Source organism: Oncorhynchus nerka, linkage group LG4 (assembly GCF_034236695.1).
Source record: "Oncorhynchus nerka isolate Pitt River linkage group LG4, Oner_Uvic_2.0, whole genome shotgun sequence".
Lineage (NCBI taxonomy): Eukaryota > Metazoa > Chordata > Actinopteri > Salmoniformes > Salmonidae > Oncorhynchus > Oncorhynchus nerka.
In genome coordinates this window covers 90,981,507-91,006,290 of record NC_088399.1, presented here as the reverse complement: position 1 = coordinate 91,006,290, position 24,784 = coordinate 90,981,507, and the positions used below count along the sequence as shown (strand labels likewise).

Below are 24,784 nucleotides of genomic sequence, written 5' to 3'. Positions count from 1 at the left end.
GTGACCTTTCAGGTTATGTCGATATAGGACTCATTTTACTGTGGATATAGATACTTTTGTACCTGTCTCCTCCAGCATCTTCACAAGGTCCTTTGTTGTTGTTCTGGGATTGATTCGCACTTTTCGCACCAAAGTTCTTTCATCTCTAGGAGGCAGAATGCGTCTCCTTCTTGAGCGGTATGACGGCTACATGGTCCCATGGTGTTTAAATATGCATACTATTGTTTGTACAGATGAACGTGGTACTTTCAGGCATTTGGAAATTGCTCCCCAGGATGAACCAGACTTGTGTAGGTCTACAATTGGCTGATTTATTTTTATTTTCCCATGATATCAAGCAAAGAGGCACAGAGTTTGAAGGTAGGTCTTGAAATACATCCAAAGGTACACCTCGGGCGGCAGGGTAGCCTAGTGGTTAGAGCGTTGGACTAGGTTGCAAGTTCAAACCCCCGAGCTGACAAGGTACAAGGTACAAATCTGTCATTCTGCCCCTGAACAGGCAGTTAACCCACTGTTCCTAGGCTGTCATTGAAAATAAGAATTTGTTCTTAACTGACTTGCCTAGTTAAATAAAGGTAAAAATAAATAAAATGGCCTCAAATGATGTCAATTAGCTTACCAGAAGCTTCTAAAGCCATGACATAATTTTCTGGAATTTTCCAAGCTGTTTAAAGGCACAGTCAACTTAGTGTATGTAAATTCTGACCCCCTGGAATTGTGATACAGTGAATTATAAGTGAAATAATCTGTCTGTAAACAATTGTTGGAAAAATGACTTGTGTCATGCACAAAGTAGATGTCCTAACCGACTTGCCAGAACTATAGTTTGTTAACAAGAAATGCGTGGAGTGGTTGAAAAATGACTTTTAATGACTCCAACCTAAGTGTATGTAAACTTCCGACTTCAACTGTACATTTCAAGAGGGAGGTCATCTGGTCATCTTGAAGACAACATTAATTTAAAATGCTATTTCCAGTAGTACTGTTACATTTAACCCTCTAGGAGTTACTGACTGTGGGTTTAGTTATGAGTTAGAAGTTGCAATATTCTTTGGGTGGGAAACAAATCATCAAAGAGTCCCAAGTGCAGATGTGTTAATTTACCAGTAACCATCACCTTTTCAACTGCAAGGTAGTGTAACATTTGTCTTCTCTATTAAACATGCAATTGTACTCGAAACATCAGACGGTGTATTAGGGAGTTCCTTAAAATTCAATCAAGTACAAGGGAGGAGAGAACCCGCAGACACTCCGCTGTCTATCGAATGAGTTTGACACGTGCTTGTTGCTGCCAGCAGAGGGGGAACTTACTGGTTGCTTCTCACGCTCTCTCTCAAGCAACTCTAGCTCTCACTCTAGCCTAGTCGGTTCAGTTGATGAAGATGTACATGAAGGAAGACCAGATAAATGTATTGGTTTAATCTTTATTTCAAATGTTATTAAGGTGAAATGTACATGTAATAGTGAAGAAGAGAGCCAACCGTAATTGTAATGTACATAAAGAAGAACCAGATATACTATATCACGTGTCAAACTCGTTCCAAGGACGGCCGAGTGTCTGCGGGTTTTGCTCCTCCCTTGTACTTAATTGATACAATAAGGTCAATAATTAGTAAGGAACTCCCCTCCACTGGTTGTCTAACCTGCAGACTCTAGGCCCTCTGTGGAATGAGTTTGACACCTCTGCTGTATATTGTTTCAAACTGTATTAGAAGAGTGGAACTCTCATCTCACAACACATCAACTACAGTCTATTTAGCTGCCTCTTACCATGGCCTCAGAACACAATGGAAGTCTGGACAAATAAATGTTTGGAAGATTTTACATTGTATATATTTTTTGGGGGTTTGGGCACAGGTCTGAGTTTCATTGGACAATAACTGAATTGTATGTTAATACTTATATGTTAGTCTTATGTTTCTCATGACATTTCTTCTTCCTAGGTTTTTCCTTAGGTTCTTCATGATCCCCTGGAAGTTCAGGCTCCCCATGCTCTATTGGTTCAGATTCTACTGGTTCAGGCTCCCCTGAAGGTTCAGGCTCTACTGGATCAGGCTCTGCCGGGTCATTATCTGATGGTTCCGGCTTTGCTGGTTCAGGCTCTGCTAGTTCAGACTCTGCGGAATTAGGCATTGCTGGCTCAGGCTCTGCTGGTTCAGGCTCTAATGGCTCAGGCTCTGTTGGTTCAGGCTCTACTGGTTCAGGCTCTGCTGGTTCAGGCTCTTCTACTGGCTCAGGCTCTGCTGGATCAGGTTCTTCCGGTGCTGCTGGTCCAGACTCTCCTGGTTGAGGATCTACCAGTTCAGGCTCTTCTGGTTCAGGCTCTCCTGGTTCAGGTTCTGCTGGTTCAGGCTCTGCTGGTTCAGGCTCCCAGGATCTGCTGCTTCAGGCTCTGCTGGTTCAGAATCTTCGTGTTCAGGCTCTACTGGCTCAGGCTCTGCTGGTTCAGGCGCTTCTGTTTCAGGCTCTACTAGCTCAGACTCTCCTGAAGTTTCCGGCTCTACTGGTTCAGGCTCTGCTGGTTCAGGCTCTCCTGGTTCAGGCTCAACATATTCTGCTGGTTCAGGCTCTGCTGGTTCAGGCTCCCCAGGCTCTGCTGTTTCAGGATCTGCTGCTTCAGGCTCTGCTGGTTCAGGCTCTGCTGCTTCAGGATCTGCTGCTTCAGGCTCTGCTGGTTCAGAATCTGCGGGCGCAGGCTCTACTGGTTCAGGCTCTAATAGTTTAGGTTCTGCGGGTTCAGGCTCAGTTGGTTCAGATTCTGCCGGCCCAGGTTCTGCTGGTTTAGGTTCTTCATGCTCTGCTAGTTGTTCTGTCTCTGCTTCTTCAGGCTCTACTGGTTCAGGCTCTGTAGCCTCAGGCTCTAATGGTTCAGGCTCTGCTGTTTCAGGCTTTTCTACTGGCTCAGGCTCTACTGGATCAGGTTCTTCCAGTGCTGCTGGTCCAGACTCTCCTGGTCCAGGCTCTGCTGGTTCAGGCTCCCCAGGCTCTGCTATTTCAGGATCTGCTGCTTCAGGCTCTGCTGGTTCAGAATCTGCGTGTGCAGGCTCTACTGGCTCAGGCACTTCTGTTTCAGGCTCTACTAGCTCAGGCTCTGCTGGTTCAGGCTCTCCAGGCTCTGCTGGTTCAGGCCCTGCTAGTTCTCTTTCTGCTGGTTCAGGTTCTGCAGGATCAGGCTCTGCTGGGTCTGTCTTCCCTGAATGTTCAGACTCTACTGGTTCAGGCTCTGCTGGTTCAGGCTCTCCTGGTTCAGGCTCTCCTGGTTCAGGCTCAACATATTCTGCTGGTTCAGGCTCTGCTGGTTCAGGCTCCCCAGGCTCTGCTGTTTCAGGATCTGCTGCTTCAGGCTCTGCTGGTTCAGGATCTGCTGCTTCAGGCTCTGCTGGTTCAGAATCTGCGGGCGCAGGCTCTACTGGTTCAGGCTCTAATAGTTTAGGTTCTGCGGGTTCAGGCTTAGTTGGTTCAGATTCTGCCGGCCCAGGTTCTGCTGGTTTAGGTTCTTCATGCTCTGCTAGTTGTTCTGTCTCTGCTTCTTCAGGCTCTGCTAGTTCAGGCTCTGTAGCCTCAGGCTCTAATGGTTCAGGTTCTTCTACTAGCTCAGGCTCTGCTGGTTCAGGCTCTCCAGGCTCTGCTGGTTCAGGCCCTGCTAGTTCTGTTTCTTCATGCTCTGTTGGTTCTCTCTCTGCTGGTTCAGGTTCTGCTGGCTCAGGCTTTGTGGGTTCAGGCAGTGCAGGATCAGGCTCTGCTGGTGCTGTCTTCCCTGAATGTTCAGACTTTACTGGTTCAGGCTCTGCTGTTTCAGGCTTTTCTACTGGCTCAGGCTCTACTGGATCAGGTTCTTCCAGTGCTGCTGGTCCAGACTCTCCTGGTCCAGGCTCTTCCGGTTCAGGCTCTTCTGGTTCAGGCTCTTCTGGTTCAGGCTCTCCTGGTTCAGGCTCTTCTGGTTCAAGCTCTCCTAGTTCAGGTTCTGCTGGTTCAGGCTTTTCTGGTTCAGGCACTGCTATTTCAGGATCTGCTGCTTCAGGCTCTGCTGGTTCAGAATCTGCGTGTGCAGGCTCTTCTGGCTCAGGCTCTGCTGGTTCAGGCGCTTCTGTTTCAGGCTCCACTAGCCCAGACTCTCCTGGAGGTTCAGGCTCTGCTGGTTCAGGCTCTTCTACTGGCTCCGGCTTTGCTGGATCAGGTTCTTCCAGTGCTGATGGTCCAGACTCTCCTGGTTCAGGCTCTTCTGGTTCAAATTCTGCAGGCCCAGGTTCTGCTGGTTTAGGTTCTTCATGCTCTGCTAGTTGTTCTGTCTCTGCTTCTTCATGGTCGAATGGTTCAGGCTCTTCTACTAGCTCAGGCTCTGCTGGATCAGATTTGTCCGGTGCTGCTGGTTCAGACTCTACTGGTTCAGGCTCTCCTGGTTCAGGTTCTGCTGGTTCAGGCTCCCCAGGCTCTGCTATTTCAGGATCTGCTGCTTCAGCCTCTGCTGGTTCAGAATTTGCGTGTGCAGGCTCTACTGGCTCAGGCACTTCTGTTTCAGGCTCTACTAGCTCAGACTCTCCTGAAAGTTCCGGCTCTGCTGGTTCAGGCTCTGCTGGTTCAGGCTCGTCTACTGGCTCAGGTTCTGCTGGATCAGGTTCTTCTGATGCTGCTGGACCAGACTCTCCTGGTTCAGGCTCTACCAGTTCAGGCTCTTCTGGTTCAGGCTCTGCTGGTTCAGATTCTTCCGGTGCTGCTGGTTCAGACTCTACTGGTTCAGGTTCTGCTGGTTCAGGCTCTGCTGGTTCAGGCTCCCCCGGCTCTGCTATCTCAGGATCTGCTGCTTCAGGCTCTGCTGGTTCAGAATCTGCAGGTGCAGGCCCTACTGGCTCAGGCTCTGCTGGTTCAGGCTCTAATAGTTTAGGTTCTGCTGGTTCAGGCTCAGCTGGTTCAGATTCTGCAGGCCCAGGTTCTGCTGGTTTAGGTTCCTCATGCTCTGCTAGTTGTTCTGTCTCAGCTTCTTCAGGCTCTAATGGTTCAGGCTCTTCTACTAGCTCAGGCTCTGCTGGTTCAGGCTCTCCAGGCTCTGCTGGTTCAGGCCCTGTTAGTTCTCTTTCTGCTGCTTCAGGCTCTGCTGGTTCAGGCTCTGCTGCTTCAGGATCTGCTGCTTCAGGCTCTGCTGGTTCAGAATCTGCGTGTGCAGGCTCTACTGGCTCAGGCTCTGCTGGTTCAGGCTCTAATAGTTCAAATTCTGCAGGCCCAGGTTCTGCTGGTTTAGGTTCTTCATGCTCTGCTAGTTGTTCTGTCTCTGCTTCTTCATGGTCGAATGGTTCAGGCTCTTCTACTAGCTCAGGCTCTGCTGGATCAGATTTTCCGGTGCTGCTGGTTCAGACTCTACTGGTTCAGGCTCTCCTGGTTCAGGTTCTGCTGGTTCAGGCTCCCCAGGCTCTGCTATTTCAGGATCTGCTGCTTCAGCCTCTGCTGGTTCAGAATTTGCGTGTGCAGGCTCTACTGGCTCAGGCACTTCTGTTTCAGGCTCTACTAGCTCAGACTCTCCTGAAAGTTCCGGCTCTGCTGGTTCAGGCTCTGCTGGTTCAGGCTCGTCTACTGGCTCAGGTTCTGCTGGATCAGGTTCTTCTGGTGCTGCTGGACCAGACTCTCCTGGTTCAGGCTCTACCAGTTCAGGCTCTTCTGGTTCAGGCTCTGCTGGTTCAGATTCTTCCGGTGCTGCTGGTTCAGACTCTACTGGTTCAGGTTCTGCTGGTTCAGGCTCTGCTGGTTCAGGCTCCCCGGCTCTGCTATCTCAGGATCTGCTGCTTCAGGCTCTGCTGGTTCAGAATCTGCAGGTGCAGGCCCTACTGGCTCAGGCTCTGCTGGTTCAGGCTCTAATAGTTTAGGTTCTGCTGGTTCAGGCTCAGCTGGTTCAGATTCTGCAGGCCCAGGTTCTGCTGGTTTAGGTTCCTCATGCTCTGCTAGTTGTTCTGTCTCAGCTTCTTCAGGCTCTAATGGTTCAGGCTCTTCTACTAGCTCAGGCTCTGCTGGTTCAGGCTCTCCAGGCTCTGCTGGTTCAGGCCCTGTTAGTTCTCTTTCTGCTGCTTCAGGCTCTGCTGGTTCAGGCTCTGCTGCTTCAGGATCTGCTGCTTCAGGCTCTGCTGGTTCAGAATCTGCGTGTGCAGGCTCTACTGGCTCAGGCTCTGCTGGTTCAGGCTCTAATAGTTCAAATTCTGCAGGCCCAGGTTCTGCTGGTTTAGGTTCTTCATGCTCTGCTAGTTGTTCTGTCTCTGCTTCTTCATGGTCGAATGGTTCAGGCTCTTCTACTAGCTCAGGCTCTGCTGGATCAGATTTTTCCGGTGCTGCTGGTTCAGACTCTACTGGTTCAGGCTCTCCTGGTTCAGGTTCTGCTGGTTCAGGCTCCCCAGGCTCTGCTATTTCAGGATCTGCTGCTTCAGCCTCTGCTGGTTCAGAATTTGCGTGTGCAGGCTCTACTGGCTCAGGCACTTCTGTTTCAGGCTCTACTAGCTTAGACTCTCCTGAAAGTTCCGGCTCTGCTGGTTCAGGCTCTGCTGGTTCAGGCTCGTCTACTGGCTCAGGTTCTGCTGGATCAGGTTCTTCTGGTGCTGCTGGACCAGACTCTCCTGGTTCAGGCTCTACCAGTTCAGGCTCTTCTGGTTCAGGCTCTGCTGGTTCAGATTCTTCCGGTGCTGCTGGTTCAGACTCTGCTGGTTCAGGCTCTGCTGGTTCAGGCTCCCCCGGCTCTGCTATCTCAGGATCTGCTGCTTCAGGCTCTGCTGGTTCAGAATCTGCAGGTGCAGGCCCTACTGGCTCAGGCTCTGCTGGTTCAGGCTCTAATAGTTTAGGTTCTGCTGGTTCAGGCTCAGCTGGTTCAGATTCTGCAGGCCCAGGTTCTGCTGGTTTAGGTTCCTCATGCTCTGCTAGTTGTTCTGTCTCAGCTTCTTCAGGCTCTAATGGTTCAGGCTCTTCTACTAGCTCAGGCTCTGCTGGTTCAGGCTCTCCAGGCTCTGCTGGTTCAGGCCCTGTTAGTTCTCTTTCTGCTGGTTCAGGCTCTGCAGGATCAGGCTCTGCTGCTTCAGGATCTGCTGCTTCAGGCTCTGCTGGGTCTGTCTCTCTGGCTCAGGCTCTGCTGGTTCAATGTTCAAATTCTGAGGCCCAGGTTCTGCTGGTTTAGGTTCTTCATGCTCTGCTGTTCTGTCAGGCTTTCAGGCTCTTCTACTGGCTCAGGCTCTGCTGGATCAGATTTTTCCGGTGCTGCTGGTTCAGACTCTACTGGTTCAGGCTCTCCTGGTTCAGGTTCTGCTGGTTCAGGCTCCCCAGGCTCTGCTATTTCAGGATCTGCTGCTTCAGCCTCTGCTGGTTCAGAATTTGCGTGTGCAGGCTCTACTGGCTCAGGCACTTCTGTTTCAGGCTCTACTAGCTCAGACTCTCCTGAAAGTTCCGGCTCTGCTGGTTCAGGCTCTGCTGGTTCAGGCTCGTCTACTGGCTCAGGTTCTGCTGGATCAGTTCTTCTTGCTGCTGGACTCTCCTGGTTCAGGCTCTGTTCAGGCTCTTCTGGTTCAGGCTCTGCTGGTTCAGATTCTTCCGGTGCTGCTGGTTCAGACTCTACTGGTTCAGGTTCTGCTGGTTCAGGCTCTTCTACTGGCTCAGGCTCTGCTATCTCAGGATCTGCTGTTCTCTGCTGGTTCAGCTGCTGGTGCAGACTCTCAGGCTCTGCTGGTTCAGGCTCTAATAGTTTAGGTTCTGCTGGTTCAGGCTCAGTGGTTCAGATTCTGCTTCTGCTGGTTTAGGTTCCTCATGCTCTGCTAGTTGTTCTGGCTTCTTCAGGCTCTAATGGTTCAGGCTCTTCTACTAGCTCAGGCTCTGCTGGTTCAGGCTCTCCAGGTTCTGCGGGTTCTGCTTCAGGCTCTGCTGGTTCAGGCTCTGCTGCTTCAGGATCTGCCAGGCTCTGCTGGTTCAGAATCTGGCTCCTGGCTCAGGCTCTCTGGTTTCTTCTCTAATAGTTCAAATTCTGCAGGCCCAGGTTCTGCTGGTTTAGGTTCTTCATGCTCTGCTGGTTCTGTCTCTGCTTCTTCAGGCTTTCAGGCTCTTCTACTAGCTCAGGCTCTGCTGGATCAGATTTTCCGGTGCTGCTGGTTCAGACTCTACTGGTTCAGGGTTCTCTGCTGGTTCAGGCTCCCCAGGCCTGCTATTTCAGGATCTGCTGCTTCAGCCTCTGCTGGTTCAGGTTCTGCAGGCTCTACTGGCTCAGGCTGGGTCTGTCTTCTCCTGAATTCCGTCTGCAGGCTCTGCTGGTTCAGGCTCTCTACTGGCTCAGGTTCTGCTGGATCAGGTTCTTCTGATGCTGCTGGACCAGACTCTCTGTTCAGGCTCTACCAGTTCAGGCTCTTCTGGTTCAGGCTCTGCTGGTTCAGATTCTTCCAGTGCTGCTGGTTCAGACTCTACTGGTTCAGGTTCTGCTGGTTCAGGCTCTGCTGGTTCAGGCTCCCCGGCTCTGCTATCTCAGGATCTGCTGCTTCAGGCTCTGCTGGTTCAGAATCTGCAGGTGCAGGCTCTACTGGCTCAGGCTCTGTGGTTCAGGCTCTAATAGTTTAGGTTCTGCTGGTTCAGGCTCTGCTGGTTCAGGCTCTCCCAGGCTGCTGCTGGTTCTGTCTCAGCTTCTTCAGGTTCCTTCTGCTCAGTTCTCTTTCTCTGGTTCAGGCTCTGCTGGTTCAGGGTTCTCTGCTGCTTCAGGATCTGCTGCTTCAGGCTCTGCTGGTTCTCTGCGTGTTCAGAGGCTCTACTGGTTCAGGCTCTGCTGGTTCAGGCTCTTCAAATTCTGCAGGCTTCTGCTGGTTTAGGTTCTTCATGGCTCTGCTGGGTCAGGTTCTTTCCTAGCTCAGGCTCTGCTGGATCTTTTCCAGTGCTGCTGGTTCAGACTCTACTGGTTCAGGCTCTCCTGGTTCAGGTTCTGCTGGTTCAGGCTCCCCAGGCTCTGCTAGGATCTCTAGCCTCTGCTGGTTCAGTTCAGGCTCTTCTGGCACTTCTGTTTCAGGCTCTACTGGTCTCAAGTTCTCTGCTGGTTCTCTGCTGGTTCAGGCTTCTACTGGCTCAGGTTCTGCTGGATCAGGTTCTTCTGGTGCTTCTGGACCAGACTCTCCTGGTTCCAGGCTCTACCAGTTCAGGCTCTTCTGGTTCAGGCTCTGCTGGTTCAGATTCTTCCGTGCTGCTGGTTCAGACTCTGCTGGTTCAGGCTCTGCTGGTTCAGGCTCCCCGGCTCTGCTAGGATCTCTGTTTCTGCTGGTTCATGCTCTGCTGGTTCTGGTTCAGGCTCTAATAGTTTAGGTTCTGCTGGTTCAGGCTCAGTTTCTGCTGGCCCAGGTCTGCTGGTTTAGGTTCTTTCTCTACTAGCTCAGGCTCTAATGGTTCAGGCTTTCTTCTCAGGTGCTGCTGGTTCAGGCTCTCCAGGCTCTGCTGGTTCAGGCCCTGTTAGTTCTCTTTCTGCTGGTTCAGGTTCTGCAGGATCAGGCTCTGCTGGGTCTGTCTTCCCTGAATGTTCAGACTCTACTGGTTCAGGCTCTGCTGTTTCAGGCTTTTCTACTGGCTCAGGCTCTGCTGGATCAGATTTTTCCAGTGCTGCTGGTTCAGACTCTACTGGTTCAGGCTCTGCTGGTTCAGGCTCTGCTGGTTCAGGCTCCCCGGGCTCTGCTATTTCAGGATCTGCTGCTTCAGGCTCTGCTGGTTCAGAATCTGCGTGTGCAGGCTCTACTGGCTCAGGCACTTCTGTTTCAGGCTCTACTAGCTCAGGCTCTGCTGGTTCAGGCTCTCCAGGCTCTGCTGGTTCAGGCCCTGCTAGTTCTCTTTCTGCTGGTTCAGGTTCTGCAGGATCAGGCTCTGCTGGGTCTGTCTTCCCTGAATGTTCAGACTCTACTGGTTCAGGCTCTGCTGGTTCAGGCTCTTCTACTGGCTCAGGCTCTGCTGGGTCAGGTTCTTCCTGTGCTGCTGGTCCAGACTCTCCTGGTTCAGGCTCTACCCGTTTAGGCTCTACCAGTTCAGGCTCTTCTGGTTCAGGCTCTCCTGGTTCAGGCTCTACTGGCTCAGGTTCTACTGGCTCAGGCTCTAATAGTTTAGGTTCTGCGGGTTCAGGCTCAGCTGGTTCAGGTTCTGCAGTCCCAGGCTCTGCTGCTTCAGGCCCTGCTAGTTCTGTTTCTTCATGCTCTGCTGGTTCTCTCTCTGCTGGTTCAAGTTCTGCTGGCTCAGGCTTTTCTACTAGCTCAGGCTCTTCTGGATCAGATTCTTCCGGTGCTGCTGGTTCAGACTCTACTGGTTCAGGCTCTACTGGTTCAGGTTCTGCTGGTTCAGGCTCTGCTGGTTCAGGCTCCCCAGGCTCTGCTGGTTCAGGGTCTGCTGCTTCAGAATCTGCTGGTTCAGAATCTGCGGGTGCAGGCTCAACTGGCTCAGGCTCTGCTGGCTCAGGCTCTGCTGGTTTAGGCACACCACTATCTGCTGGTTTAAGTTCTTCATGGTCTGCTAGTTGTTCTGCCTTTGCTGGTTCAGGCTCTACTGCTTCAGTCTTCCCTGATGGTTCAGCCTCCCCAGGCTCTGCTCGTTCAGACTCTACTGGTTCTGGCTCTACCGTATCAGGCTCTGCTACTGCCTCAGGCTCTACTGGTTCAGGCTCTATCGGTTCAACCTCTGCTAGTTCAGGCTGTACTGGTTCAGTCTCCCCTGAAGGTTCGGTCTCTACTGGTTCAGACTCTTCTACTGGCTCAGGCTCTGCTGGTTCAGATTCTTCAGGCGCTGCTGGTTCAGGCTCTGCAGATTCAGGCTCTAGTGGTTCCGGCTCTGCTGGTTCAGGCTCTGCTGGTTCAGGCTCTACTAGGTGATCAGATGAACCGCTTCCTGGTTGTCTATTGACCTCAATGATGTTCTGGATGAGATCTGGACTGGGAAAGTCCATGCTGATTACCCCCAAGCAGTTTGGTTTATCAGAGCCTGTCTTTAGTTTACCTAAAAGCTTATTGAGCTGATCATTAACCACTTTGGCCACAGTTTTAGGGCCTATGAAAAAGCCTGTGGTGGAGGTGTCAGTCAAGGAAATTGTATGAGCACAATTCTTTTGAGCTTCTTTCAGATGTTTTGTGATTGTTTTCATCTTGTTTTCAATGTTTTTGAACCATCCATCGTAAGTGACACAAATGTTATGGTTAAGGGTTCCGACATTGAAATTGGTACTCTGCACAAAGACGATCTTCCTTCTCGCGTCTCGCATGTGGGGGACCAACGTCTTTGTCCATACATTATCTTTGGATTTCTTAATCAAATCCTTGATAGATTCTCTAGCATTCCAGATACTCATCCCTTGCAGTGTCACTCTCAAAACTACAGTCTCACTGTCATGTTTGCCCAAGAACTCCCACAGAATGTTTAGCACATCATGGAACTTGGTATGTTTTATATGCCCATCCATGACATCAAGGGTGTTGTGGAAAATACTGGCCTCTATACGTAAATCAAAGTACCGCAATCCTGCTTTCAGCTGGTTCTCCAAGGTCCAAGCCTGACACTGTATAAGAGGTCCACCATGCAGAGTTAGGCTCTCATGAGTTCCGGGAATAGTAACAGCTGAAAGGAGTTGGTCATCAGGTATAGATGCCATCCACTTTTCCTCATAAGAGTTTTCATGAAGCGCTGTGTCGTCACTAAAACCTGAACCACAAGCAGTTGTGAAAATCCTGAAAGTGAAGAGACGTAAAATCAATCTTCTATCAACCTACATTAATATTATGATCATTTCCTTTTTATGGCGAACTCCATGTGGCAAAAAAAAGAGTTTTCAAGCAGATAACTCTTACTTACAAAGAGAGAAGACATAGGCATAGAGGGAAGCCCATGGTTGTAGTATTCCCAATGAAGCCAGTCTGGGGAAAGGAAAGAGTGGATATGGAAATACACTCATCTATTTTATTGTATAACAATGACTACATACTAAACTCTTTACTGTAAAACAATGACTACATACTAAACTATTTTACTGTAAAACAATGACTACATACTAAACTCCTTTACTGTAAAACAATGACTACATACTAAACTATTTTACTGTAAAACAATGACTACATAATAAACTCCTTTACTGTATAACAATGAGTAAATAAACTGCTTTACTGTATAACAATGAGTAAATACTAAACTCCTTTACTGTAAAACAATGACTACATACTAAACTCCTTTACTGTAAAACAATGACTACATACTAAACTCCTTTACTGTAAAACAATGACTACATACTAAACTTACAAACCCATGGAATGCAATAGCTAAACTCACATTGTGAGAATTAAACTCCTTTACTGTTTTAGCTACTTTAAAAAAATACTAAACTCCTTTACTGAAAAACATTTTACAAACCCATGTAAACTCACATTGTGAGTTTAGTATTTAAAAAAGTCATTTTAGTATTTTACAGTAAAGGAGTTTATTAAAACAAAGACTACAACTCCTTTACTGTATAACAATGACTACATACTAAACTCCTTTACTGTATAATAATGACTACATACTAAACTCCTTTACTGTAAAACAAAGACTACATACTAAACTCCTTTACTGTAAAACAATGACTAAATACTAAAGTTAAAACCCATGGAATGCAATAGTTAAACTCACATTGTGAGAATTGTTTTACAGTAAAAAAAACATATCCCTCCCCTGAAGCTGAATCATCACAGAATTGAAATTGACCTGAGAGTTGTTAAAATATTCTCAACAGTAATTTGTCCATGATAAAACAATAAATTGATGATATTTCCATACCTGTAAAGGTGTTGTGTAGTATTCTTATCCCCCAGTTGGTAGGAGAGGTTAAAAATGATCAAGTTCATGGAACCGTCTTTGTGGCTCATACATTTCCATAAAGATACTACAGTAGAAGGAATTTGCATCCTTTACTGTCCCTGTTCTGCCTTAAGTCACACATGAACATCCACACACACTAATACATCCCATCCCATGATACTGTACCCCATGATAAGTTCATATAGATTACAAAAATGTTTACTAGAAGACGATAAGGATGATGATGATTGATTAGAGTTGTTGGACATTTTGACTTTGGAATGCCATTCATTAATGTGACTATTTTTCATGTTGTTATTCAGCCTAAAACACTACTGGAAATTACCACCTTCCCACGTGGTTATGAACGCAGCATTAGACTGCGATATATTTTCTAACCTTCATTTCCATCAATAGGCTAAATACTCGCCTACAGTCATTAGTACATTTACATTTACATTTAAGTCATTTAGCAGACGCTCTTATCCAGAGCGACTTACAAATTGGTGCATTCACCTTATGACCTCCAGTGGAACAGTAGTGCATCTAAATCTTTTCAGGGGAGGGGGTAGAGGGATTACTTTATCCTATCCTAGGTATTCCTTAAAGAGGTGGGGTTTCAGGTGTCTCCGGAAGGTGGTGATTGACTCCGCTGTCCTGGCGTCGTGAGGGAGTTTGTTCCACCATTGGGGGCCAGAGCAGCGAACAGTTTTGACTGGGCTGAGCGGGAACTGTACTTCCTCAGTGGTAGGGAGGCAGCAGGCCAGAGGTGGATGAACGCAGTGCCCTTGTTTGGGTGTAGGGCCTGATCAGAGCCTGGAGGTACTGGATGCCGTTCCCCTCACAGCTCCGTAGAAGCACCATGGTCTTGTGCGGATTCAGCTTCAAAAGCCAGTGGAGGGAGCGGAGGAGACGTGAGAGAACTTGGGAAGGTTGAACACCAGGCGGGCTGCGGCGTTCTGGATGAGTTGTAGGGGTTTAATGGCACAGGCAGGGAGCCCAGCCAACAGCGAGTTGCAGTAATCAGACGGGAGATGACAAGTGCCTGGATTAGGACCTGCGCCGCTTCCTGTGTGAGGCAGGGTCGTACTCTGCGGATGTTGTAGAGCATGAACCTACAGGAACGGGCCACCGCCTTGATGTTAGTTGAGAACGACAGGGTGTTGTCCAGGATCACGCCAAGGTTCTTAGCGCTCTGGGAGGACCAATGGAGTTGTCATGATGGCGAGATCATGGAGCGGGCAGTCCTTCCCGGGAGGAAGAGCAGCTCCGTCTTGCCGAGGTTCAGCTTGAGGTGGTGATCCGTCATCCACACGGATATGTCTGCCAGACATGCAGAGATGCGATTCGCCACCTGGTCATCAGAAGGGGGAAAGGAGAAGATTAATTGTGTGTCGTCTGCATAGCAATGATAGGAGAGACCATGTGAGGTTATGACAGAGCCAAGTGACTTGGTGTATAGCGAGAATAGGAGAGGGCCTAGAACAGAGCCCTGGGGACACCAGTGGTGACACGTGGTGTGGAGACATTCTCGCCCGCGCCACCTGGTAGGAGCGACCTGTCAGGTAGGACAATCCAATGGGCCGCGCGGAGATGCCCAACTCGGAGAGGGTGGAGAGGAGGATCTGATGGTTCACAGTATCGAAGGCAGCCGATAGGTCTAGAAGGATGAGAGCAGAGGAGAGAGAGTTAGCTTTAGCAGTGCGGAGCGCCTCCGTGATACAGAAAGAGCAGTCTTAGTTGAATGACTAGTCTTGAAACCTGACTGATTTGGATCAAGAAGGTCATTCTGAGAGAGATAGCGGGAGAGCTGGCCAAGGACGGCACGTTCAAGAGTTTTGGAGAGAAAAGAAAGAAGGGATACTGGTCTGTAGTTGTTGACATCGGAGGGATCGAGTGTAGGTTTTTTCAGAAGGGGTGCAACTCTCGCTCTCTTGAAGACGGAAGGGACGTAGCCAGCGGTCAGGGATGAGTTGATGAGCGAAGGTAAGGGAGGAGGTCTCCGGAAATGGTCTGGAGAAGAGAGGAGGGGATAGGGTCAAGCGGGCAGGTTGTAGGGCGGCCGGCCGTCACAAGACGCGAGATTTCATCTGGAGAGAGAGGAGAAAGAGGTCAGAGCACAGGGTAGGGCAGTGTGAGCAGAACCAGCGGTGTCGTTTGACTTAGCAAACGAGGATCGGATGTCGTCGACCTTCTTTTCAAAATGGTTGACGAAGTCATCTGCAGAGAGGGAGGAGGGGGGAGGGGGAGGAGGATTCAGGAGGGAGGAGAAGGTTGCAAAGAGCTTCCTAGGGTTAGAGGCAGATGCTTGGAATTTAGAGTGGTAGAAAGTGGCTTTAGCAGCAGAGAGAGAAGAGGAAAATGTAGAGAGGAGGGAGTGAAAGGATGTCAGGTCCGCAGGGAGGCGAGTTTTCCTCCATTTCCGCTCGGCTGCCCGGAGCCCTGTTCTGTGAGCTCGCAATGAGTCGTCGAGCCACGGAGCGGGAGGGGAGGACCGAGCCGGCCTGGAGGATAGGGGACATAGAGAGTCAAAGGATGCAGAAAGGGAGGAGAGGAGGCAGAATCAGGAGATAGGTTGGAGAAGGTTTGAGCAGAGGGAAGAGATGATAGGATGGAAGAGGAGAGAGTAGCGGGGGAGAGAGAGCGAAGGTTGGGACGGCGCGATACCATCCGAGTAGGGGGCAGTGTGGGAAGTGTTGGATGAGAGCGAGAGGGAAAAGGATACAAGGTAGTGGTCGGAGACTTGGAGGGAGTTGCAACGAGGTTAGTGGAAGAACAGCATCTAGTAAAGATGAGGTCGAGCGTATTTCCTGCCTTGTGAGTAGGGGGAAGGTGAGAGGGTGAGGTCAAAAGAGGAGAGGAGTGGAAAGAAGGAGGCAGAGAGGAATGAGTCAAAGGTAGGCGTGGGGAGGTTAAAGTCGCCCAGAACTGTGAGAGGTGAGCCGTCCTCAGGAAAGGAGCTTATCAAGGCATCAAGCTCATTGATGAACTCTCCGAGGGAACCTGGAGGGCGATAAATGATAAGGATGTTAAGCTTGAAAGGGCTGGTAACTGTGACAGCATGGAATTCAAAGGAGGCGATAGACAGATGGGTATGACCACTTGGGAGAGATGAGGATCCCGGTGCCACCACCCCGCTGACCAGAAGCTCTCGGGTGTGCGAGAACACGTGGGCAGACGAAGAGAGAGCAGTAGGAGTAGCAGTGTTGTCTGTGGTGATCCATGTTTCCGTCAGTGCCAAGAAGTCGAGGGACTGGAGGGAGACATAGGCGGAGATGAACTCTGCCTTGTTGGCCGCAGATCGGCAGTTCCAGAGGCTACCGGAGACCTGGAACTCCACGTGGGTCGTGCGCGCTGGGACCACCAGATTAGGGTGGCGGGCCACGCGGTGTGGAGGCGTTTGTATGGTCTGTGCAGAGAGGAGAGAACAGGGATAGACAGACACATAGTTGACAGGCTACACAAGAGGCTACGCTAATGCAAAGGAGATTGGAATGACAAGTGGACTACACGTCACGAGTGTTCAGAGAGTTAAGCTTACGTAGCAAGAATCTTATTGACTAAAATGATTAAAATGATACAGTACTGCTGAAGTAGGCTAGCTGGCAGAGGCTGCGTTGTTGACTAAGTAGGCTAGTTGGCATTGGCTGCGTTGTTGACACTACACTAATCAAGTCGTTCCGTTGAGTGTAATAGTTTCTACTGTGCTGCTATTCGGGGCTAGCTGGCTAGCTAGCAGTGTTTGATTACGTTACGTTGCGTTAAAAGAACGACAATAGCTGGCTAACTAACCTAGGAAATCGCTCTAGACTACACAATTATCTTTGATACAAAGACGGCTATGTAGCTAGCTATGTAGCTAGCTACGATCAAACAAATCAAGCCGTTGTACTGTAATGAAATGAAATGAAAAATGTGATACTACCTGTGGAGCAGTGATACTACCAGCAGTAAACTGGTGTGGATTTTCTAGAATTGAATTACTTCTGGGAGAGTTGTGGGCGGGCCATGTTGTGGTTCAATTTGTCTGATTGGTTGTGTTCTGTAGATGACACGTGATTTTGAGCAAATCAAGAAGTCACCTGTCACGCGCACCATTTGCACAACGTGATTGAATAGCCGACCAGAGGTTGAAGCCCAACCGAGCCCTGCTGGATTAGGCCTTGATGATGAATACTTTAGCTATCGATTCTAGTTTTTGACATTATACATTTACTCTCAAGATAAGCAGAGAAAGTCAGTTACTCAAGTCATCCACAATACAGGACACTACACCAATCAAGCCAGTAAACTAGCTAGCAAGCTAAATCCTCTGATTTAACATGTCTATGAGGACACTTCCCCAGGTTGTTAATAACCTCGGCGTTGAAATACTCCTAATACAAAGGAAGGTAGTCTGTAGCGAGGTTAACATAGTTATGTTAGTTTTTTGTAGGCAGCCAATTAATCCCAACCCTTTCTAAGTAGCCTAGCTAGCTAGATGGCTAGCTAATCCCAGACACACGGTCCTGTGATCCTGATCTCTAAACATGTTTTTGTCATTAAACAAATGTATTTACCTAAATATCACTTAATTGCAGGCGACAGAAAATGAGGTAGGCCATATCCTGTACTACTGTTCTAGCTAGTAGTTAGTGTGGTCCTTGGTCAAATCCCCCCCCAAAATGTTTACCTTAATTTACCTAGGTTAAGAACAAATTGTTATTTACAATGACAGCCTACTCGGGCCAAATCCGGACGAGGCTGAACCAATTGTGTGCGGCCCTCTGGGACTCCTTGTTAGCTTGGGGCGGCAGGGTAGCCTAGTGGTTAGAGCGTTGGACTAGTAACCGGAAGGTTGCAAGTGTAACAGTATAACTTTAGACCGTCCCCTCGCCCATACCAAGGCGCAAACCAGGGACCCTCTGCACACATCATCAACTGACACCCACGAAGCATCGTTACCCATCGCTCCACAAAAGCCGCGGCCCTTGCAGAACAAGGGGAACCACTACTTCAAGGTCTCAGAGCAAGTGACGTCACCGATTGAAACGCTATTTAGCGCGCACCACCGCTAACTAGCTAGCCGTTTCACATCCGTTACACAAGTTCAAACCCCCGAGCTGACAAGGTACAAATCTGTCGTTCTACCCCTGAACAGGCAGTTCACCCACTGTTCCTAGGCTGTCATTGAAAATAAGAATTTGTTCTTAACTGACTTACCTAGTTAAATAAAGGTTTAAAAAAAGTAAAAAATAAATAAAATCACAGCCAGATGTGACACAGCCTGGATTCAAACCAGGTACTATAGTGACACCTTGTGCACTGAGATGCAGAGCCTTAGATTGCTGCGCCACTCGGGAGCCCATGTGATTGGTTCAGAAAGCTTGTCATACAAGACACCACTGCAATTATAGGCTATTGCGTGTTCAAAAATCTGGTATTTTTTTCACTGATTTTGGATATTGGACATACTCTACATAACCAAAAGTATGTGGACACCTGCTTGTCGAACATCTCATTTCAAAATCATGGGCATTAATATGGAGTTGGTCCCTCCCTTTGCTGTTATCAGAGCCTCCACTCTTCTGGAAGGCTTTCCGCTAAATGTTGGAACATTGCTGCGGGGACTTGCTTCCATTCAGCCACAATAATTTTTGTGAGGTCGGGCACTGATGTTGGGTGATCAGGCCTGGCTCGCAGTCGGCGTTCCAATTCATCCCAAAGGTGTTTGTTGGGGTTGATTTCGGGGCTCTGTGCAGGCAGGTCAAGTTCTTCCACACCAATCTCGACAAACCATTTCTGTATGGACCTCGCTTTCTGCATGGGGGTATTGTCATTATGAAACAGGAAAGGGCCTTCACCAAACTGTTGCCACAAAGTTCGAAGCACAGAATTGTTCTAGAATGTCATTGTATACTGTAGCGTTAAGATTTCCCTTTACTGGAACTAAGGGGCATAGCCCAAACCATGAAAAACAGCCCCAGACCATTAGGCCTTCTCCACCAAACTTTACAGTTGGCACTGTGCATTGTGGCAGGTAGCGTTCTCCTGGCATCCGCCAAACCCAGATTCGTCGGTCGGACTGCCAGATGGTGAAGAGTGACTCATCACTCCAGAGAACGTGTTTTCACTGCTCCAGACTCCAATGGCGACTAGCTTTGGGAAACGTTGCGGCCTATTCTTCAAGGCCCTTCGAGGCTTCTCCCAGATATGAACAGAGAGACACCAGTCATGTCATCTTGTATTAGGCCTACATTCATTTTCAGTTAACATACTGTCCTTTGTGTTTTCTTCTGTATGATATTGTCTGTGTACCTATAGGAGTTGATGGCTTTCAAATACCAACTCCTGCTCTGCCCACATCACAGAGACCTGCTACTTATCTTATAGGACCAGAAACACCATCCTGTAGTTTGGGAGAGACACCACCAGTGTTCTTAACCAAGTGGACGAGACACACTGAAAGATCATTGTGGTAGGGACCCCATCACTGGCACGCTATTGGGCCTTGGTCAAAAGTAGTGCACTATGTAGGGAATTGGATGTCATTTGGGACGTAGCCTGATTCTTTGCGACAGATTACAGGAGTGCTTTACCTAAACTACAGAGATGATGACATTTATCTGCTGCTGCCTCGCCCACATCCTGCTTAGGATGCCAAACTAAATCTGTTGAACCATCTACTCTCCCTGTCTGTTATAGATGTACACACCCTTGCATGTCAGGGTAAGTCCCTTTTTATCTTTATCGGCTTTTGAAAACTACAGAATATTGTTTCTGTATAAAACTAAATTAATGGCATGCAAATAAAGAGTATGTTTACCCATTCTGATGAAGAAAAAACTAACTGAGAAATATTAATTATTGTCTCTACCAGGTGTCACTTTTAATCAAGTATAAAGTGCAAAATCCCAACGGACGCTTTGCCTTCTCGACCACGGGTCCAGTGCCCCATGGGACAGAAGTCCCAGGGTTAATCAACACGGGCCCAGTACCCCATGGGACAGAAGTCCCGGGGTTAATCCCCACGGGCCCAGTGCCCCATGGGACAGAAGTCCCAGGGTTAATCCCCACGTGCCCAGTGCCCCATGGGATAGAAGTCCCAGGGTTAATCAACACGGGCCCAGTACCCCATGGGATAGAAGTCCCAGGGTTAATCCCCACGTGCCCAGTGCCCCATGGGATAGAAGTCCCAGGGTTAATCCCCACGTGCCCAGTGCCCCATGGGATAGAAGTCCCAGGGTTAATCCCCACGTGCCCAGTGCCCCATGGGACAGAAGTCCCGGGGTTAATCCCCACGGGCCCAGTGCCCCATGGGACAGAAGTCCCAGGGTTAATCCCCACGTGCCCAGTGCCCCATGGGACAGAAGTCCCTGGGTTAATCCCCACCGGCCCAGTGCCCCATGGGACTGAAGTCCCAGGGTTAATCCCCACCGGCCCAGTGCCCCATGGGATAGAAGTCCTATGGTTAATCAACACGGGCCCAGTGCCCCATGGGATAGAAGTCCCAGGGTTAATCAACACGGGCCCAGTGCCCCATGGGACAGAAGTCCCAGGGTTAATCAACACGGGCCCAGTGCCCCATGGGACAGAAGTCCCAGGGTTAATCAACACGGGCCCAGTGCCCCATGGGACAGAAGTCCGGGGGTTAATCCCCACGGGCCCAGTGCCCCATGGGATAGAAGTCCCGGGGTTAATCCCCACGGGCCCAGTGCCCCATGGGATAGAAGTCCTATGGTTAATCAACACGGACCCAGTGCCCCATGGGATAGAAGTCCCAGGGTTAATCAACACGGGCCCAGTGCCCCATGGGACAGAAGTCCCGGGGTTAATCCCCACGGGCCCAGTGCCCCATGGGACAGAAGTCCCAGGGTTAATCCCCACGGGCCCAGTGCCACATGGGGCAGAAGTCCCAGGGTTAATCCCCACGGGCCCAGTGCCCCATGGGGCAGAAGTCCCAGGGTTAATCCCCACGGGCCCAGTGCCACATGGGGCAGAAGTCCCAGGGTTAATCCCCACGGGCCCAGTGCCCCATGGGACAGAAGTCCCAGGGTTAATCCCCACGTGCCCAGTGCCCCATGGGATAGAAGTCCCAGGGTTAATCCCCACCGGCCCAGTGCCCCATGGGATAGAAGTCCTATGGTTAATCAACACGGGCCCAGTGCCCCATGGGATAGAAGTCCCAGGGTTAATCAACACGGGCCCAGTGCCCCATGGGACAGAAGTCCCGGGGTTATCAAATCAAATCAAATTTATTTGTCACATACACATGGTTAGCAGATGTTAATGCGAGTGTAGCGAAATGCTTGTGCTTCTAGTTCCGACAATGCAGTAATAACCAACGAGTAATCTAACTAACAATTCCAAAACTACTACCTTATACACACACAAGTGTAAAGGGATAAAGAATATGTACATAAAGATATATGAATGAGTGATGTTACAGGGCGGCATAGGCAAGATGCAGTAGATGGTATCGAGTACAGTATTACATATGAGATGAGTAATGTAGGGTATGTAAACAAAGTGGCATAGTTTAAAGTGGCTAGTGATACATGTATTACATAAAGATGCAGTAAATGATAGAGTACAGTATATATGTATACATATGAGATATTATTTATATTACTTATTTCACTGTAGAGCCTCTAGTCCTGCTCACTATACCTTATCCAACCTATTAGTTCCACCACCCACACATGCAATGACATCTCCTGGTTTCAATGATGTTTCTAGAGACAATATCTCTCTCTTCATCACTCAATACCTAGGTTTACCTCCACTGTATTCACATCCTACCATACCTTTGTCTGTACATTATACCTTGATGCTATTTTATCGCCCCCAGAAACCTCCTTTTACTCTCTGTTCCAGACGACCAATTCTTATTGCTTTTAGCCGCACCCTTATTCTACTCCTCCTATGTTCCTCTGGCGATGTAGAGGTGAATCCAGGCCCTGCAGTGCCTAGCTCCACTCCTATTCCCCAGGCGCTCTCTTTTGACGACTTCTATAACCGTAATAGCCTTGGTTTCATGCATGTTAACATTAGAAGCCTCCTCCCTAAGTTTGTTCTATTCACTGCTTTAGCACACTCTGCCAACCCGGATGTTCTAGCTGTGTCTGAATCCTGGCTTAGGAAGACCACCAAAAATTCAGAAATTTTCATTCCAAACTACAACATTTTCAGACAAGATAGAACTGCCAAAGGGGGCGGTGTTGCAATCTACTGCAAAGATAGCCTGCAGAGTTCTGTCCTACTATCCAGGTCTGTACCCAAACAATTTGAACTTCTACTTTTAAAAATTCACCTCTCTAAAAACAAGTCTCTCACCGTTGCCGCCTGCTATAGACCACCCTCTGCCCCCAGCTGTGCTCTGGACACCATATGTGAACTGATTGCCCCCCATCTATCTTCAGAGCTCGTGCTGCTAGGCGACCTAAACTGGAACATGCTTAACACCCCAGCCATCCTACAATCTAAACTTGATGCCCTCAATCTCACACAAATTATCAATGAACCTACCAGGTACCTCCCCAAAGCCTTAAACACGGGCACCCTCATAGATATCATCCTAACCAACTTCCCCTCTAAATACACCTCTGCTGTCTTCAACCAAGATCTCAGTGATCACTGCCTCATTGCCTGCATCCGTAATGGGTCAGCGGTCAAACGACCTCCACTTCAGCGAGCAGGCCTTTCTAATCGACCTGGCCGGGGTATCCTGGAAGGATATTGATCTCATCCCATCAGTAGAGGATGCCTGGATATTTTTTTTAAATACCTTCCTAACCATCTTAAATAAACATGCCCCATTCAAGAAATTTATAACCAGGAACAGATATAGCCCTTGGTTCTCCCCAGACCTGACTGCCCTTAACCAACACAAAAACATCCTATGGCGTTCTGCATTAGCATCGAACAGCCCTCGTGATATGCAGCTGTTCAGGGAAGTGTTAAATGTTAAATGTTAAGCTAGAAACCATTATACACAGGCAGTTAGAAAAGCCAAGGCTAGCTTTTTCAAGCAGAAATTTGCTTCCTGCAACACTAACTCACAAAAGTTCTGGGACACTGTAAAGTCCATGGAGAATAAGAACACCTCCTCCCAGCTGCCCACTGCACTGAAGATAGGAAACACTGTCACCACTGATAAATCCACCATAATTGAGAATTTCAATAAGCATTTTTCTACGGCTGGCCATGCTTTCCACCTGGCTACTCCTACCCCGGTCAACAGCACTGCACCCCCAACAACAACTCGCCCAAGCCTTCCCCATTTCTCCTTCTCCCAAATCCATTCAGCTGATGTTCTGAAAGAGCTTCAAAATCTGGACCCCTACAGATCAGCCGGGGCAGACAATCTGGACCCTTTCTTTCTAAAATTATCTGCCGAAATTGTTGCCACCCCTATTACTAGCCTGTTCAACCTCTCTTTCGTGTCGTCTGAGATTCCCAAAGATTGGAAAGCAGCTTCATCCCCCTCTTCAAAGGGGGGACACTCTTGACCCAAACTGCTACAGACCTATATCTATCCTACCATGCCTTTCTAAGGTCTTCGAAAGCCAAGTCAACAAACAGATTACCGACCATTTCGAATCTCACCATACCTTCTCTGCTATGCAATCTGGTTTCAGAGCTGGTCATGGGTGCACCTCAGCCACGCTCAAGGTCCTAAACGATATCTTAACCTCTTCAACCTATGGGGGCGCTATGTCATTATTGGATAAAAAGACGTGCCCGTTTTAAGCGCAATATTTTGTCACGAAAAGATGCTCGACTATGCATGGAATTGACAGCCTTGGAAAGACAAAACTCTGACGTTTCCAAAACTGCAAAGATATTATCTGTGAGTGCCCCAGAACTAATGCTTACAGGCAAAACCAAGATGAAGTTTCATACAGGAAATGCCCCAGATTCTGAAGGCGCTGTGTTCCAATGTCTCCTTATATGGCTGTGAATGTGCCAGGAATGAGCCTGCGCTTTCTGTCATTTCACTGAGGTGTCTGCAGCATTGTGACGTGTTTGTAGGCATATCATTGGAAGATTGACCATAAGAGACTACATTTACCTGGTGTCCCGCCCGGTGTCCTGTGTCGAAATTATTGCGTAATCTGTAGGTCCATGCGCGTTCCATTTCTTCAGAAGAGAAAGTAAACTGCCACGATGGATTTTATCGTCAATAGATATGTGAAAAACATCTTGAGGATTGATTCTAAACATCGGTTTGCCATGTTTCTGTCGATATTATGGAGTTAATTTGGAAAAAAGTTAGCGTTTTAATGACTTAATATATATATTTTTTTCCTTACCCAAACGTGATGAACAAAACGGAGCGATTAGTCAACACAAATAATATTTTTTGTAAAAACGGAACATTTGCTATCTAACAGAGTCTCCTCATTGAAAACATCTGAAGTTCTTCAAAGGTAAATGATTTTATTTGAATTCTTTTCTGGTTTTTGTGGAAAATGTTGCATGGTGAAAGAGAGGCATAATCCTATGCTAGGCTATCAATAGTGTTACATAAATGCTTGTTTTGCAATGGTTGAGAAGCATATTTTGAAAATCTGAGATGACAGTGTTGTTAACAAAAATCTAAGCTTGAGAGCTAGCTCTTTAATTTCATTTCATTTGCGATTTTCATGAATAGTTAACGTTGCGTTATGGTAATGAGCTTGAGGCTGTATTCACGATCCGGGATGGCTCGTCGCAACAGGTTAACTGCCATCGATAAGAAACATTACTGTGCAGCCGTATTCATTGATCTGGCCAAGGCTTTCGACTCTGTCAATCACCACATCCTCATCGGCAGACTTGACAGCCTTGGTTTCTCAAATGATTGCCTCACCTGGTTCACCAACTACTTCTCTGATAGAGTTCAGTGTGTCAAATCGGAGGGTCTGCTGTCCGGACCTCTGGCAGTCTCTATGGGGGTGCCACAGGGTTCAATTCTTGGACCGACTCTCTTCTCTGTATACATCAATGAGGTCGCTCTTGCTGCTGGTGAGTCTCT

At 48.5% G+C, this 24,784-nt stretch overlaps 2 protein-coding genes and 1 pseudogene across 2 annotated transcripts; all 3 read right to left on the bottom strand.

Annotated features, from left to right (window-relative positions):
- Positions 1-2,294: 2,294 nt before the first annotated feature.
- LOC135571546 (basic proline-rich protein-like) lies at positions 2,295-5,285 on the bottom strand (the record flags this gene model as incomplete). The annotated part of the gene is made up of 1 exon (XM_065018147.1): positions 2,295-5,285. A coding segment is annotated over one exon (2,991 nt), but the record flags the coding sequence as incomplete, so codon positions are not given.
- Positions 5,286-5,302: 17 nt separating this feature from the next.
- Positions 5,303-8,017, bottom strand: LOC135571545 (cell surface glycoprotein 1-like; annotated as a pseudogene).
- Positions 8,018-9,376: 1,359 nt separating this feature from the next.
- Positions 9,377-11,655, bottom strand: LOC135571544 (fibrous sheath CABYR-binding protein-like). The gene has a single exon (XM_065018146.1). The coding sequence runs from the start codon at positions 11,606-11,608 to the stop codon at positions 9,377-9,379; it is 2,232 nt and encodes a 743-aa protein (XP_064874218.1). The 5' UTR covers positions 11,609-11,655.
- Positions 11,656-24,784: the final 13,129 nt, after the last annotated feature.